The following is a 15,615-nucleotide window of genomic DNA, read 5'->3' on the forward strand; positions in this document are numbered from 1 at the left end:
CCCGCCAATAGCTGATTGGCAAAAGATAATTGAAATAGTCGAAACTTTGGATGAGCATACTTTAAACATTTTTACGGCTAAGTAAGTTACACACGAAAATCGATTATGCATTTATACATTATATACATATATGTACTAGAATCTTTCCCTTTATTTATAAGATTTTAATCGTATTCAAATTTTTAAGTCTATGTGCACTTAAAATTATGTGTACAGGTGTTTAGACTATGCACCCAATACGTACATTTTTTCAAAAAACCTAGCGGAAAAGGTAATACAAGATTATTCTTCCTCCTTCCCTTGTGCGATTGTAAGACCTTCCATTGGTAAGTAGCCTTTCTTCTAGTATTAAAAATAATTTCTAATAGTCTTAATGCGTTACTGTGGAGTGCTAAATATTTGTATTTTCAATGTTTGGATAAAATAAAATATGTGCACTGACAGAGAGCGTAATTTCTTTTTGGAAATAATATAATAATTATACCACTAAAAGTATATATAATAGAAAAAAAAAATAAATGTATACTTTTATATTTTAATATAGCTTAGAAGCTATTTATTTTAATTTTTATATTAATGGAATGTAATTAATTAAATGGATTTTTAAAATATGTTTTCATTATAAATCGACATTTAACTAATGTTTATTAGCACTTGAGAAATTCAACAAACAAAAATTAAATATATTTTATAGAGCTTTATAAGATTTTTATTAATAATTTTGATTAATGATTTGTATGCAAGAAATAATTTAATATCACCAGAATCAAGTACCCGGAAAGCTGATGACAAATAACATGTTTGCTAGATGATAATGTAATTATAATAATAATTTAATAATTGTATCTCATATCCTAGTAATACCAACAGAAAAAGAACCTATCTCAGGATGGTTAGATAACGTTTATGGTCCAATAGGACTTTTTATTGGTGGCGGAAAAGGGATACTACGAGTAGCATGTTTGAATAAAACTGTTAATGAAGATGCAATACCAGTAGACATTGTCATCAAGGCTATAATAGTCGTAACTTGGAAGGTAGGATTAACCACGTATGATCACAGGTATATAATATGCTTGCACACATTTTTAACTATATTAGATTATAAATGCACTAGAAAACTTTTTTCTTTATTTGGAAATATTTGAATATGTGTTTACAATATAGTAATCGACTGCATTAATTCTGTTACATCTCAGAAGACTATTATATGATTGCTATATTTTCTCGAGTTTCATCAAAGAGATTACATTTAAAAGAGTTAAAAACCAATTTTCGAATAAATTTATCTACATCTTCCCCTTGTATAAAATAAAGCTAACAATTTTTTAATAATTTATTAACAGTTTTTTTTTTAAGTATTTATGTTTTCGGATAGGTTGTCGAACCGTATTAAATGATTGATACTCTTTAATAATATGTTGTGTTTTATATAATTAAAAATTTTATAAAAAAAATAAATTATTTTTCTAAAACTTAATACAAATCTTATAAAACTTTATGCAAATTTAAAGTCTATTATTATTTATCTTCTAATTAATTTATAATTTTGTTTATTATTAGCATTACAGATTCCTTTATACAGACACCTTTAGTTGTAAATTGCACAGGTCAAAAATATATATCATATCAAGATTGTATAAAGATGATGTTTAATATTGCAAATGAGATACCTTTTGAAGGAACTGTCTGGACACCTCATACAATATTAACCGATAATCTTGTCCTATTCTACATACTAACAATATTATTGCACATTCTACCAGCTATATTAATAGACCTGATTTTAATATTCGCTGGACGCCGACCTATGTAAGTCTTAAATTAAATATTAAACTAATTTAATAGATTCCCTTCATCTCTATTTTTACTCTTTTTTTACCATTAAGAAGGAAAGTTAATAAAGCCACTTTTTAGCAGGAGAAACCGGGGACAAAAGTAACATTTTGACTTTGAAGCGTTATAACAGGATATTTACATTTAAAAAATATGTATCTTTAGATGTAAAATTTATTTAGCTACAAAATTTTGTTTGGTTTTATTTTTTTATGTAACTAGAAAAAAGTTTTATGTGTTTAAAAACTTTGAGAAGTTTTGTTACAACCGTCTCAATTGTAACAGTAGAAGGAAATGATAGTATCCATATTTGCCAGAAGTACGTAACACAACTACATAAGTCATACTCTTTCTTGCAGCTGCACGAATGGATAACTAGAACTTTATAACCTCTTTAAATGTCTGTTTATATAAGGACATTTCTTTTATATAATTTTTCTCTTATCTGTCTTGCGTTTTTTGTGAACAGCATTCTTGGAAGAAGAATACAAATAACATTGTACAAAATAATACTAAAATAAAATCAAGTAAATTCAGAGACAATTGTAACGTTACAACTGACTCCAGGCATCGATATTACTATTGTTCCCTAATGGTATTTTATGATTTATAGTAAATTTTTAAAATCTAGATAAAAATCAACTCAAAGCATTAACGCAGATAATCATTAAAATAATATATTATACCTTCGTTATAAAGAAAAAAAAAGTATTTTAGATTTTGTGCACGCAATATAATCTTGATGCATGAAAAGTAATTTCTGCTCCTGCACTCGTGCACGTTCCGCAATAATCAACATGTATAATGAACGATTCAATGCCGATTTGTCTACGGAATTTTATCATGCAACCGCATACATATATCTATTATAGTTTAAGAAATATTAATGATGTTACTAGTGTCCCCTTATTACCTTTGTCCCCAGTCTCCTCTACGGTTAGGATTTTTTAAAAATTATTCTTTTTTTCATTGCATGATCATTAGGAATGTCAAAAATAACTATTAGAGAGGAATGAAACTCGATATATAAAGTCATAATTAATTATAATTAATCGAAGTATAGTATAATATAGCTATTACCTAACCAGTAACCGTCGAATTCTGAAGATGCTTAGAAGTCACGATCGCAGTGTTTAATACATACAAAAAACTTAAAATTAAAAATAAAATAAAAAATCGAATTGTAATACAAATTGAAAAAAGATAAAGTAAGAAAAATATTAAAGTAATGATCACAAACTTGACAGTGCAGAGACTTCAGTCTATAAGCAATAATGATAAGCTAATAATGATCACTTATTTTTTGTAGCCATCTATATATCAGGAATAATAAAAAAATAATTTTTTCATTATGAATTCTATTTATCTTCATCTCTTTTAAGGATGATACACGTAATCTAAACTGACATTTAATATAACTGCACAGCAGCTGTATAATGAGAAACAATATTTTATTATATAATTCACTTATTAGTCATGGAAAAGATTTAGATACTATAGCGATATGTCTAGATTAACTATCCAGACAACAAAAAATGTCTAAAATCAGGTCATAAAACGTTTTTTGCGTGTAAAAGATGACTTAAAGACTTATATCATAATTTCAGACTTTGTGTTGCTTGTGGGTATTAATTATGGATCGAGTTTTTCTTACTTAATGGTTACTTTTAACGTTTCTGGTAATGAATCCAATAAAGAAATGTTTAACATTCCTATTGATAATATTATAATCATACGATACGAAAAAATTGTTTTCTAAGAATCCTGAGCGAGCTAAAAAACTGTCTTATTGATCTTCCTCCTTCGTATGAAACAATTTACATAAATATTTTTCAGTTTTGTCTACTATTTAGATTTATTATACATATTTAAAGACAACTATTACATAAAATGATTATGTATCTATAAAAAAAATGTATTCTAAAAACTTATTCTTTCCAAATTTCTTGTTTTTTCTCTAATTTATTTTCTTTTGGATTCTCAATCCACAGATTGAGTTATATAGTATCAAAGCTGTATTAGCTAAACCGTCTCTTGTTAATAAGTAAAGTGTAAATTAGGTTAGTACAACTCCAGAGAAGAGTATATGTGGCCAATCGTGCTGTGAGTTGCTTTTCATTTCATGAATGGAAATACAGCAATGCCAATAGGTTGACTCTGACGTCTTTAATACCACATGACAATCTTGATCCGTTTTCTTTTGACTGTTCCAATCTTGATATTAGGACGTATTGCAAGTAAGTGTGTATTACATTTTTATTTTCAAACAGATAATATTTACAATAAAGACAATTTAAAGCCAAAAAGTGTTTATTTTACAATACGAAGAAATAGTGCCATTGGTGCCAAAAAGTTTCTTCTTCACGAAGACATGAGTCGATTAGATGCAGTCAAAGCACATAATAAAAGGTAAAAATGGTTCATAATTCAGAAAGTAACGAATAAAACGATTCTAATCATGTATAAAACAATAAGTATATGATTAACATTTACATTCTTAGTAATTTTACCTCGGTTACATATGTCAAAAATTTCAAAATCTTAATTACAAATTTAATATTATATTTGTTATCTGAATGATAGAGTAATACATTTTTAATAATCATTTATAGAAATATAGAACATAAATTACTTACTGTTTTCAATATATCCTGTATAACACAACTAATTTAGAATTAAACATCAAAGAAGAAGAAAAAGTCGATGATATAAAAGCTTTAGTGTATATTAAATAATAAGATAGAGTTTATATAATATACGTTCAAGAGATATAATATAATCAAAATTTGAATATGTATATTAATAGTATTTATTCTATACTCTAGAGTGTATCTGCTCGTCAGAATGGTAAAAACTATTATCTATATTGGAGTACTGTGGATAATATATAAGTGGATCTTCTCCGGTACGTTATAAAATTACTGACTCAAACTTATCCATACTTATCAAATTATATTTTATGAGTAAATATATGTTATGCACAAAGAAATTAATTTTTTAATTGAAAGATGTTTTTTGGAGATACTTACTGTATTTTCAAAATGAGATTATTTATTATTTAGAATTAAATTGTTTTGCGTATATTTATACAATACAGAAAGTATTTACAAAAAATAGCAAATAAAGTATCATTTACATAAAAATAAAATTTCATGGATTTTTAATGTCTATACAAAAGGCAACTTGTAGTTATATGCAATGTTTGTTATCTTTAATATATGTATAATATAGTGTTGTAATTATTTATAAGAAAATTAAGCTTACAATATATGAAAATCGATGTATAAATATAAATAAATTAATGTATAATTTAATTCAATTTCCAATCCGCTTTTCCTCAATTTACAATCGCCCAGTAAATGAGAATGGATTGAAATGGATTCGGATTTTCAAAAATACGCATTCGCGAACATTAAGATGAATCCGAATGCATTTTTATTTATTTATAGGAATTATATGAAGTATGTCTTTCAATCTAAAAATAGTATTAGCTTCTCCTGTGTCTTGTAAATACTTCTTAATTCAAAAGTCTAAATAGAAAATGTAGTTTTTCAATTCAATTAAATCCAGTTAAATCTAATTGAATCTAATTAAATGCTATTAAATAAAAAAAAAAGTTTTTCTTATTTAAAATACGTATTTATATAGATAAAATTGTAATCTATTTTAATTTATTCCCGTTTACTGGGAAAATTTTTAATTTATTATATCTGATTTATTATATATTTAATTAATATTTAGATTTCAGAACTGTCAGACAATATATCGCTCCATTACTTCAAACGTGACACAACTCAAACACATGATTTGTTAATTGTTATTACATATGTATTAGACAACATTACCCTATCAATGATTAAAAATGTACTAACTTAATTTTATAGAAAATTGTTAAAATTATTACATTTCATAAAGAATGGTTTTTAATGAAAAAACATAGAGAGAGAGAGAGAGAGAGAGAGAGATTACATAAAAATAATCATTTAATTCAATTTAAAAAATGTCGAAGACCTTTATGTGACTTTAAAAAATCGACTTGCTAATTCTCAAGGCCTTTCAACAATGAAAATTTATGATAGTAAATAATATTAATGTAAAACTTATAATTAATATAATAGCAAAACTAATAACTAATACAAATAAAAAAATGTTAATTATAAAACATAAATTGAAGTTAATTTTATTTCGATGTCCTCATTATTTCATTATTGTTATTTGTTAACACACATAAACACAAAAACGGTGCGAATTCGACCGGGGAACTTTCGCATGGTACAGCTTGGATAATATTAACGCATCGGCGTGACAGTACTATAACTTTCAAGTCTCATAACTTGGTAAGTACTTGATAAAAATAAACTTTATTGTGTTTTTGTAATAACACGTTACAGCTTCGCTATAAAAAAAAATAGATTTTGTGCAATCAATAAAACTTGCTTGATATATGGAAAAAAATTACTTCTATTCCTGTTTGTGTGGACGTTATAAGAGGATCGGCAAGCATGTAACCAATGCCGATCTATCTAGAGAATTTTGCCTTGCGGCTATTATATATTAGGAATATTGATGATATTAATATGATATCTTGTTACTTTCGTCTGCTCTATTATTGAGACACAAGATCGCATCAACTTTGACTTTTATTTTGCTAAGAGAGAGAGAGAGAGAGAGAGAGAGAGAGAGAGAGAGAGAGAGAGAGAGAATTCATTTTCAGGTATTAAATATACCTCGTCCGGCAAAGAGCTAATATATAAAGATTTATCGCGTCGTTAAAACTCAACAAAAATTAATTGAAAAATCATTTTTTTACTACAGTTAGAACGATAAAATGGTAAAAAACAATAAAACGACTAACATAATATTTGAAAACGAACTTGTGTAAATGTAATTAAAGTTAGCTTGATTTTCATCTACGTAGTCTGCAATATAGATAGCGCAATACCTCGTTTTTAATACGATAAAAACATAGAGATCTAACAAGAATTGAATATATTCTTATCATTATATTAACTCATATAGAGTTAATATATAATGATAATGATATTCTTGAAGACTTTACACAGCAAATTCTTGTATTCTTATATGTTAAATTGCATATATTAAGAACTTACTTTTTTCTATAAAAGATTGCAATAGTATTATAGATAATTTATTACAAATGCAAATAATTGCACGTTTACCTTCGTATTGCACATTAGAAACATATACAGTTTAACTTACAAACTATACTTTATTTAATAAAGATACATTCTTGTAAATATAACTATGTAATATATATTAATGTACAATGAATGTATAATGTTTAACATTAAATTTTTAATTATCCATTATTTAATGATACAATAAGAGATGTCTATCAAAGAACACATCTTTTGGTTAAAAGATTATTTTTCTTTAGTATTTCTTAAATTGTGCGTTATATATTTATTTTGACTACCGTAAATTACAGTTCGTTATATAACGGATATAAACCAACTTTTTTATAGATATTCTTATTTATAATGTATAAAAGTAGATCCATCTGTATATAATCCAAAGTACACCGATAGAGATGATAGTTTTTATTATTCTAACAAGCAGATACACTCTAGAAAATAGAATAAATACGATTAGTATACACATATTAGTTATTTTTCAAATATCTTTTAAACGTAGGTATATTATATAAATTCTATCTTATTATTTAATATGTACTAGAGCTATTATATCCACGACTTTTTCTTCTTCTTAAATATTTTCTATTTATGTCATACAAAATATATTAACAACAATATGTAATTTATGATTAATATTTCTATAAATAGTTATTAAATATATTATTAAGCTTATAAAGATTTTAATGTTTTTGACATATATATCTGATTGTAAGATGTAATTGCCAAAAAAAAACAAATTTATAAGTAGAAATCTGATTTCTATTCTTTTCACATACAGATTTGCTTTATCTGTTAATTTTCGAAAAATAATTGGGTTTCTAATTGTTTTAACATTCTATTTTTATTATATCATATCTAATAAAAGCCAATTTCTTTTTAATGTAATACAAATATAAAAATGTAAAAACATTAATAAGTACTGTTTATAATGTATCTTATACCTTTTATTACGTGCTTTGACTGCATCCAATTGAAGAAGATTTACATCTTCGTGAAGAATAAATTGTTTTATACCCGTGCTACTGTTTCTTCATATCGTAAAATAAATGTTTATTAGCTTTAAATTGTTTTCATTATAAACATTATTTAGAATAATAAACATAATATATTTGCAAACTTATACTTAACTTACTTTAGATAATTTCTGCGACAAAAATTCGCGTATTCGAAAGAAAATTCCTCCCGGTTTTCAGGTGGTATTAAAGACATCAAAGTCAATCCATTTACATTGCTGTATTTCCAATTATGGAACGAAAAATAACCCACAGCACAATTGGCCACATATATTCTTCTTAATAGTTGTAATAACCTAATTTGCATATTAGTCATTAACACCAAATTGTTAAGTTATAACGATATTTAATTACAACAATATAACTTTTCATAACAGATATTACAGATACTCCAAATTCACAAAGATAGTAACCCAAGAAATACATTTCTGTTCAAAATACATTTAATAAACGTTAGAAATAGTGTATCTAATAAACATGTAAACTGAAAAATAAACGTTTAAGTAAATATATAATAAACGTTATAGAAATAACGTTTATAAAACGTTTATAAAACGTTTGTAATGTCTACAACATTTTTTTTTATTAATTTCAAATACCGTTTTTATACAATACATTTCAATAGTTCAATACAAGTATATTTAACGTTAATAACATCTATTTAATTTTGTCTATCTGCATTTTTAATGTATAAAAATGTATTGACTAAACATTTTTTAAACGAAAATTGTTTACCTGGAAAAAAGAACTTTTTTTAAATGCATTCTTTACAGATATGTTATTATATATTACTATAAGTTGTATTATTTTATGAAAATTTTTTCTAAATGAACAAGAAAAGGATTAAATTCTATAAAACAGAATATAACATGTATATAGCTATATGTGTAGATATATATATAACTACTGTATAACTTTACGTATAACATTGTTACATGATGTACGTTACATTTGTTAGAAATAGTTAGTTAGATAAAGAGAAAGAATATAATGTGATAATTAAGTTTAATAAAATATTTTTTACTAAAGAAAATATACCTCATATTTTAGTGTGTAGAATATACAAATTTTAATTTAATGAAATACATGCAGAAATAATTTGTATTTACAAAATTAGATTAATATTTAATTTAAAACTTACATAGGTTGACGTCCAAAAAATTTTAAAACCAAATCTATTAATAAAGCTGGCAGAATCTGCAATAATATTGTCAATATATAGAATTGAACAAAACTATCAGTCAATATCGTATGAGGTGTCCAAACAATTCCTTCAAAAGGTATATCTTTCTTTGCAACATCGAATAACATTTGTATATCTTGTTCATATGTATTGAGTCGTTGACTTGTACAATTCAAAACAAAAGTTGAGGAACCTGTTGTAGAGCTAACAAACAAAGCAATAAATTAATTCATATAATTAAGGGCTGGTTGTTCCATCTTCAGATAAACTATGTGGTTATTTACCTATTAGATAAACAAAAGAATAAAAGAGTAAAAGCATAAGAGAGTAAGACAGTGAGCTGCAGTTTACCGAAAAGTGGAACAACCCAGTCTAAATAACATAAATAATAATTAATTAATGTTTACACAAACTTTCTGGAACTTTTTTAATATTAAGTTCATAAAATAAAATAAACTTATAATTGTATAATTTACAAATATTATTAACACGTTCCATGCCGCATGGATTACAAGTAATTCAGGCTTGATTCTTTTCATTTAACCCTTCATGATCACACTTCAAAAAAGCCACGATGGTTATTCTGGATTAAAATTTCTAAAGTATTACCAAAGCAATAGTATTGGTTCCATTGACTTCAAAAAATTAAAGTATATAATTTCATCTTTTAAGAAAATGGGACAATGGCGTTGTAGTGAAAAATTTAATTTTAACACTTAAAAAAAATCGTAAACGTCTTAACTTCGAAAAAAATGTGTATTTTTACTTAAAAAATCATAACTTTTTAACTTTATAATATTTTTAAATGCAGTATTAGCCTAATATTCTTATAAAATGATGTACTTAAAAAAAAATAGTATGGTTACACGCGTTTGAAAAAAGGTATTTATTTTGAAGATAGAAGATGGTCATTTTTTAGTTATAAAAAAAGATGTTAAATTCTGGTAAAAGGCTATTTATTATCGATTTAAGTTATTATTAATATAAAAATTATTATTATTATTATTATTAAAACTGAAGACAAATATAACCGAAAAACGTAAAATACAAAAAATACATAGAAAACATTATTCTTCGCCACAACGATCTCAGTACACAAATAGAGTCTGCTCTTTAAATCTGAGTCAATGGATAATCACTGATTCAATGCCAAATATGCCACTGTTAATTAATGAATAAAGTGTGATATTCCTAACCAGCTATAGCAAATCTTGCTTCAGTGTATAAATGTAATGCATTCAACGTATGGTATATTCAATATTGTAAGATTGGAATTACAATGTGCTAAAACGTGCAAATATCGGTATTTTAACTATATATAATGCTCAAATTTCTTTTCTTTGATAGTTGAATTTTACTGATTACCTAGTGCCAAATGTGCTAATATGATATGCTGATAATTCAGTACCAAGTATGTCACTTCAGTAGATTATCTATTGATTCAGATTTAGAGTGTGTTTATTACATATGGATCGTAGGCATGACAAACATCCTTTCTTCATCGTTTTTAATTTTTACTTGAAGGACACACGCACGCATGCACGCACACGCACAATCCACATCTTGCTTATTTTTGCAATTTAATACAAAAATATAAATCATAAATTTTTTTAATGAAAACAACCCATTGGTCATACTGACATTTTGACCCGAGAAAAAACCGCTTTTTACGCGAATGGTTGTTAAACGCATACTAACAGTCCGATTAAAAAACTAAGCATCTCTATCGATAGTTGAATCTTTAAACCTCGAGTCGATGGCATGTACGCATCCTTCCGATGCCAGGAAGATTTCGAAATGATAGCGTGAAAGATGATACTCGGGTCATTTTGACCTAGAGTGACTATGAAGGGTTAAGCGCTACCTTTATATATAATAATATTAAATTTAATTAAGTTTTAATAAAATACATTATGATATATATATATATATATATAATCCATATAGCATGTGGAATCACATAAATTAGCGGGGCATGTGAACGTGTTAAAGTAAAATATTAGGACTATGGCAGAAAAATGTAAGCAGTAAGACTTATGGGCCTTCTACAATAAGCCATTAGTCATAAATCAGAAGTCAGAAACTAAAAATTGACGACTGTGATTGGTAATGTAATAAAATACAATTTTTAGCTTCTGACTTCTGATTTATGACTAATGGCTTATTGTAGAAGGCATTAGTTTTAAACCCATTAAACCTTAATCGACTCAATCAATCATTATAAAAAACATAAGCAATAACATAAGTAATAACAACTAAAAAAATGTTGATTTGCTTACTGTTTACCTTTTACTGCTTATGAAAGTGGGTGTGCGGAAGCCTCCCTCCCAATCTCGGAAGATATTTTTCGGAGGCCCATAACTGAGCCATTTTTTATTAGGTAAAAAAAAATCGTTCCGCATATAAATATAGTGCATAAAATAGTATGAAAAAATAGCAAATTTAGAGTTTTATTTTTTATATTTTTGCGATATTAAGGATGTGTAAATAACCTTCGAAAACTAATAAATATTCAGATCTCAAATCAATCAATAATTAATTATTCAATATATTTAGACAAATTAAACATCAAAAAAATATATATATAAAATTTCATTAAATTATTAAAAATTTTTAGATACTTAATTTTATTTTACAGCAGCTAGAAAGAATCATTAATAATTTTACTAAAAAATAAACAGTGATATTTAAAAAGGCTGCGGTCCACTTGATGCTACAAACGCTTCGAAGCGGACCGCAGCCAAAATGCGATTGAATATTTAGTTGAAAAAAATTTAAATAGGTTGGAAATTTAATTTTACGGTAAACGTAAATATCATTAAACGTTAATATATACCATAAACATTATATCTTTGAACAATTATGTACTGTAAATATTACACAATACAGATATCTGTCTACGCAAATCAATTAAGCATTCTTCTTTAGATTTAACAAAATAGATTAAATAAAATGTATAACTGCCATGCTTTAAACATGAATTGAATTATTTCCAGTAAAGAAAGAAAGCTTCCATGTTTATAATTTAATATAATTAAAGATACTCGTATATATAAATTGATGATCATACGTGGTTAATCCCAGTTTCCAAATAACAACTAGTACAGCTTTGGTGACAATGTCTACTGGTACGAAATCTTGTCCAGTAGTTTTATTTAAGTAGCCTACTCGTAATATTCCTTTTGCACCACCAACGAAAATGCCCATTGGACCATAAAGGTTATCTATCCATCCTGGAATAGGCTCGTCTATCGATGGCGAAACTAAAATACGAAACGCATTTGTAAATTATTAATGTGTTAGGTTACTAATAATTTAAAAAAAAAAGTATCTAAATGGTTCAAAAATTAAAAATTAAAGAAGTTGTAAAAGAGGTAATTAACAAATCAAACATGATGCTCGTATTAATTAAAACAATTGTATTGAGAAATTACAAATATTGTCCAAAAGTTTCGATTTACATTATACCATTTTCAGAGGATATGTGACTAACTTACAATAAAAACATATGTAATCGCTGGTCAATCGCTACAACGAAGGTTGCTCGATCCTATAGTTATCTACTTTATTGCAGATTAAACGCAACAATTTTTATATCGCAATTTCTTTTTTTGTTCTTTTTTTATAGATTTGAAAAATCCTTTTATAGAATTAAAGTATGCGCATATCTGATCCATATCTGAGGGGTGGAATTTAGAAATGGAGAATAAAAAAATTCAAAAAATTTTTTTAATTAAGATCTTTTTTATCATTTCTTAGTCTAATATGACGTTTAGAGCTGTGTAAGTCCTATTGAGTCAATAAAACAGATGACTTTAGGATCCCCTTAATTCATACGGAATGCAAGAATTATAACAGTAATTACTTTTGATTTACCCACAGAAAGAATTGAATAAAGCTTTTTAGCCACGGTTAATACATTTTAAAACTTGTGAAGAACTTAGCAAATAAGGCAAACGAATATTATCGACAAACTGTTGTGGTTGAAATAACAAATTGCATGCATGCGTGCATGCGCGCGCGTGCGTGTGCGTGTGCATGCGTGCGCGTGTGTGTGTGTGTGTGTATTTCCAGTATATTTATCATCTCAATAAAGTAATTATACTCTATTAGTACAAATACTTCATTAAAGATAACATAAAATAAGACAAGAAATGTAAAAATATCAGGCGTTCATATAATAATAATAAAATAAATATTTGCAATAATTAAAAAACTACGTACCAACAGATGGTCTCACAATCGCACAAGGCAAGAAGGAAGAATATTCCTGTATTATATTCTCCGCTAGGTTCTTCGAAAAAATATATGTGTTGGGAACATAATGTAAATATCTGTACATAATTTCAGAAACACATAAAATTAAAAATTTGCACATTATTGATAAAGTACAAGATAAATAATAAAATAGTTAAAATTTTATTGAAAAAATGTTCTAGTATATGTATACACCTATTTACATAAAATTTACAAACACAATTTTTGTTTTGTAACTTACTTAACCATAAAAATGTTCAAAGTATGCTCATCCAACATCTCGGCTATTTCGATCATCTTCCGCCAATCAGCTATTGGTGGATACAATTTTTCTTCTATGAATGTTTTATTTAAATGTGCAAATGCTGTACTAATGTATACTAATGCCTTTAACAGATAAAAGCAATTAGTTATATTATTAAAAATATTTTTCTAAAATTATCTTTAAGATAAGAATTTAAGAAAGTTTTTGTAATAAAATAATTAGTTTAATTTATATTATCGACTTTAGAACATTATTTCGATCATGCAAATATTTTTATAAATTTATTACATTGCAACTGTTATTAAGCTTGAAAATTATATTATAACACGTATTTAAAAAAAACTTATAGTTGAAATATCAATTATTATATAAAATGTACTAACAATAAGTAATAGAATGAATTATTTAAATATACTATCGCAGAAAAAAATTCTTTTTGACTTACTTTTAAATTCTTCATACTTTGAGCTAAAATACAGATGTCTCTTGTTGCTCTGGTATTAGTACATATGGCATATTTTAAACTATTATTAAATTTCACATCCGCTGCTGTATGAATTATTATAGTCACTCTTTCAACCAGCATTTGTCTGTCCGCAACCGATAAACCTAATTCTTTCTCACTGACGTCGCCAGAAATTGGAACTATTTTCTCAAAACTCGAAAAATTCTCTTCGCGCAATTTGTCATATAACTACAATAATAGAATATTATAATTTACAAAAAAATCTTTCTTGTAATAGAAGATTTGAAGCTATTTGTAATAAATTTGTAATAAACAAATAGCATATTTAATAGTATTTAAATCAACATATTCCCTGCTTTAAATACATTATAAAATCTTTTATTATATACTATTTACAAAATCTTAATATTAAGAATAATTTTCCTTACTAATAAAATTACAATAACATTTACAAAATATTTTTTACCGTAGATATTTAAATGTAATGTTATTATAAACATCTAAAAATAAAAAAAAATGCATTGTTACAAAAAGTTTCCCTTTTTATATTTAACTTACCGGTAAGTTTAATAATTTCTCGAGTCTTTCATTAAAAGTTAATTCTTTTTTGGTACGTATCAACAGAAATATTTCACGAACATCTGGACAAGATCGTAATATTTTTTCAATCAACATTTTTCCCAGAAATCCTGTTGCACCCGTTAAAAATATACTTTGTCCTGCATAAAATGCAGGAATCGTTTTAGATGAACCAACTGTCATCTTAATAATTATTTTTATAACAGTGGTAATATCAACTAGAACTTAGCAATGTCAAATGAAGGTATCGAAACACTTGGAACCGTTATCACTTTTGTTATGTGGACAGAAAGAATTTAGTAGGTACCTAGAATTCAGTAGATACCTAGAGTTCGAATAAATGTGTGTATTTACTGACGGACAATTGAATTGTAATCGTTTAATTTAAATTTTAATCATTTTATCGTTTGTGTGCCAATTGAATTTTCGCCCGCATGGTGAACAGAGTACAAAAAATCCGGGTTTGAATATTGGCTGAAGCAATATTTTTCGCAATAAATTATTCGCAGGTTTAAGATTCTTATTAACATAAATTATTAATATTTTTACAAAGATGCTTATTACATAAAAAATTATTAAATTGTGTTTTAAGATCGAAAAAGATTTCAGCGCACGGTTTGCAGAGAAAATCAGACATGTACATTTTACACAGAAATAATAAATAATACTTGTGTGTAACAATAACTGTATAATTGTAACAATAATAAAAATTGGGCAAAAATGATACAATAATAAGCACAAGTTAAGCTATTCATGCAGTGTTTAAAATAACAATCGTTGTTTGGTAATATATATTGACTTAATTATAGTATTATTGTCCGTGCGATAAAATTAGAATTTTTTGGCAACACGTGTATGTA

General features: G+C 26.0%; 2 protein-coding genes across 2 annotated transcripts in view; one reads left to right on the forward strand and one right to left on the reverse strand.

Annotated features, from left to right (window-relative positions):
• The window catches only part of LOC108770260 (fatty acyl-CoA reductase 1), a 5,995-nt gene extending 1,242 nt beyond the window's left edge, over window positions 1–4,753 (forward strand). The window contains exons 3-9 of the mRNA XM_018521752.1: window positions 1–81; window positions 217–326; window positions 859–1,063; window positions 1,564–1,812; window positions 3,897–4,073; window positions 4,165–4,245; window positions 4,662–4,753. The exon at window positions 1–81 is cut by the window's left edge and continues 41 nt beyond it. Of these exons, the coding sequence (XP_018377254.1) occupies window positions 1–81; window positions 217–326; window positions 859–1,063; window positions 1,564–1,812; window positions 3,897–4,073; window positions 4,165–4,245; window positions 4,662–4,752 (994 nt within the window). The 3' untranslated portion in view covers window position 4,753. The remainder of the gene's footprint in view (window positions 82–216; window positions 327–858; window positions 1,064–1,563; window positions 1,813–3,896; window positions 4,074–4,164; window positions 4,246–4,661) is intronic.
• A 2,512-nt stretch (window positions 4,754–7,265) lies between these two features.
• Window positions 7,266–15,043, reverse strand: LOC108770261 (fatty acyl-CoA reductase 1-like). Its single transcript, XM_018521753.1, has 9 exons — window positions 14,735–15,043; window positions 14,156–14,404; window positions 13,687–13,832; window positions 13,413–13,522; window positions 12,259–12,451; window positions 9,147–9,392; window positions 8,125–8,301; window positions 7,934–8,020; window positions 7,266–7,423 (listed from the first exon to the last, which is right to left on the reverse strand). The coding sequence occupies exons 1-9, from the start codon at window positions 14,936–14,938 to the stop codon at window positions 7,333–7,335; spliced, it is 1,503 nt and encodes a 500-aa protein (XP_018377255.1). The 5' UTR covers window positions 14,939–15,043; the 3' UTR covers window positions 7,266–7,332.
• Between the last annotated feature and the right edge of the window lie 572 nt (window positions 15,044–15,615).

Source organism: Trachymyrmex cornetzi, unplaced genomic scaffold (assembly GCF_001594075.2).
Source record: "Trachymyrmex cornetzi isolate Tcor2-1 unplaced genomic scaffold, Tcor1.1 scaffold99, whole genome shotgun sequence".
Classification (NCBI taxonomy): domain Eukaryota; kingdom Metazoa; phylum Arthropoda; class Insecta; order Hymenoptera; family Formicidae; genus Trachymyrmex; species Trachymyrmex cornetzi.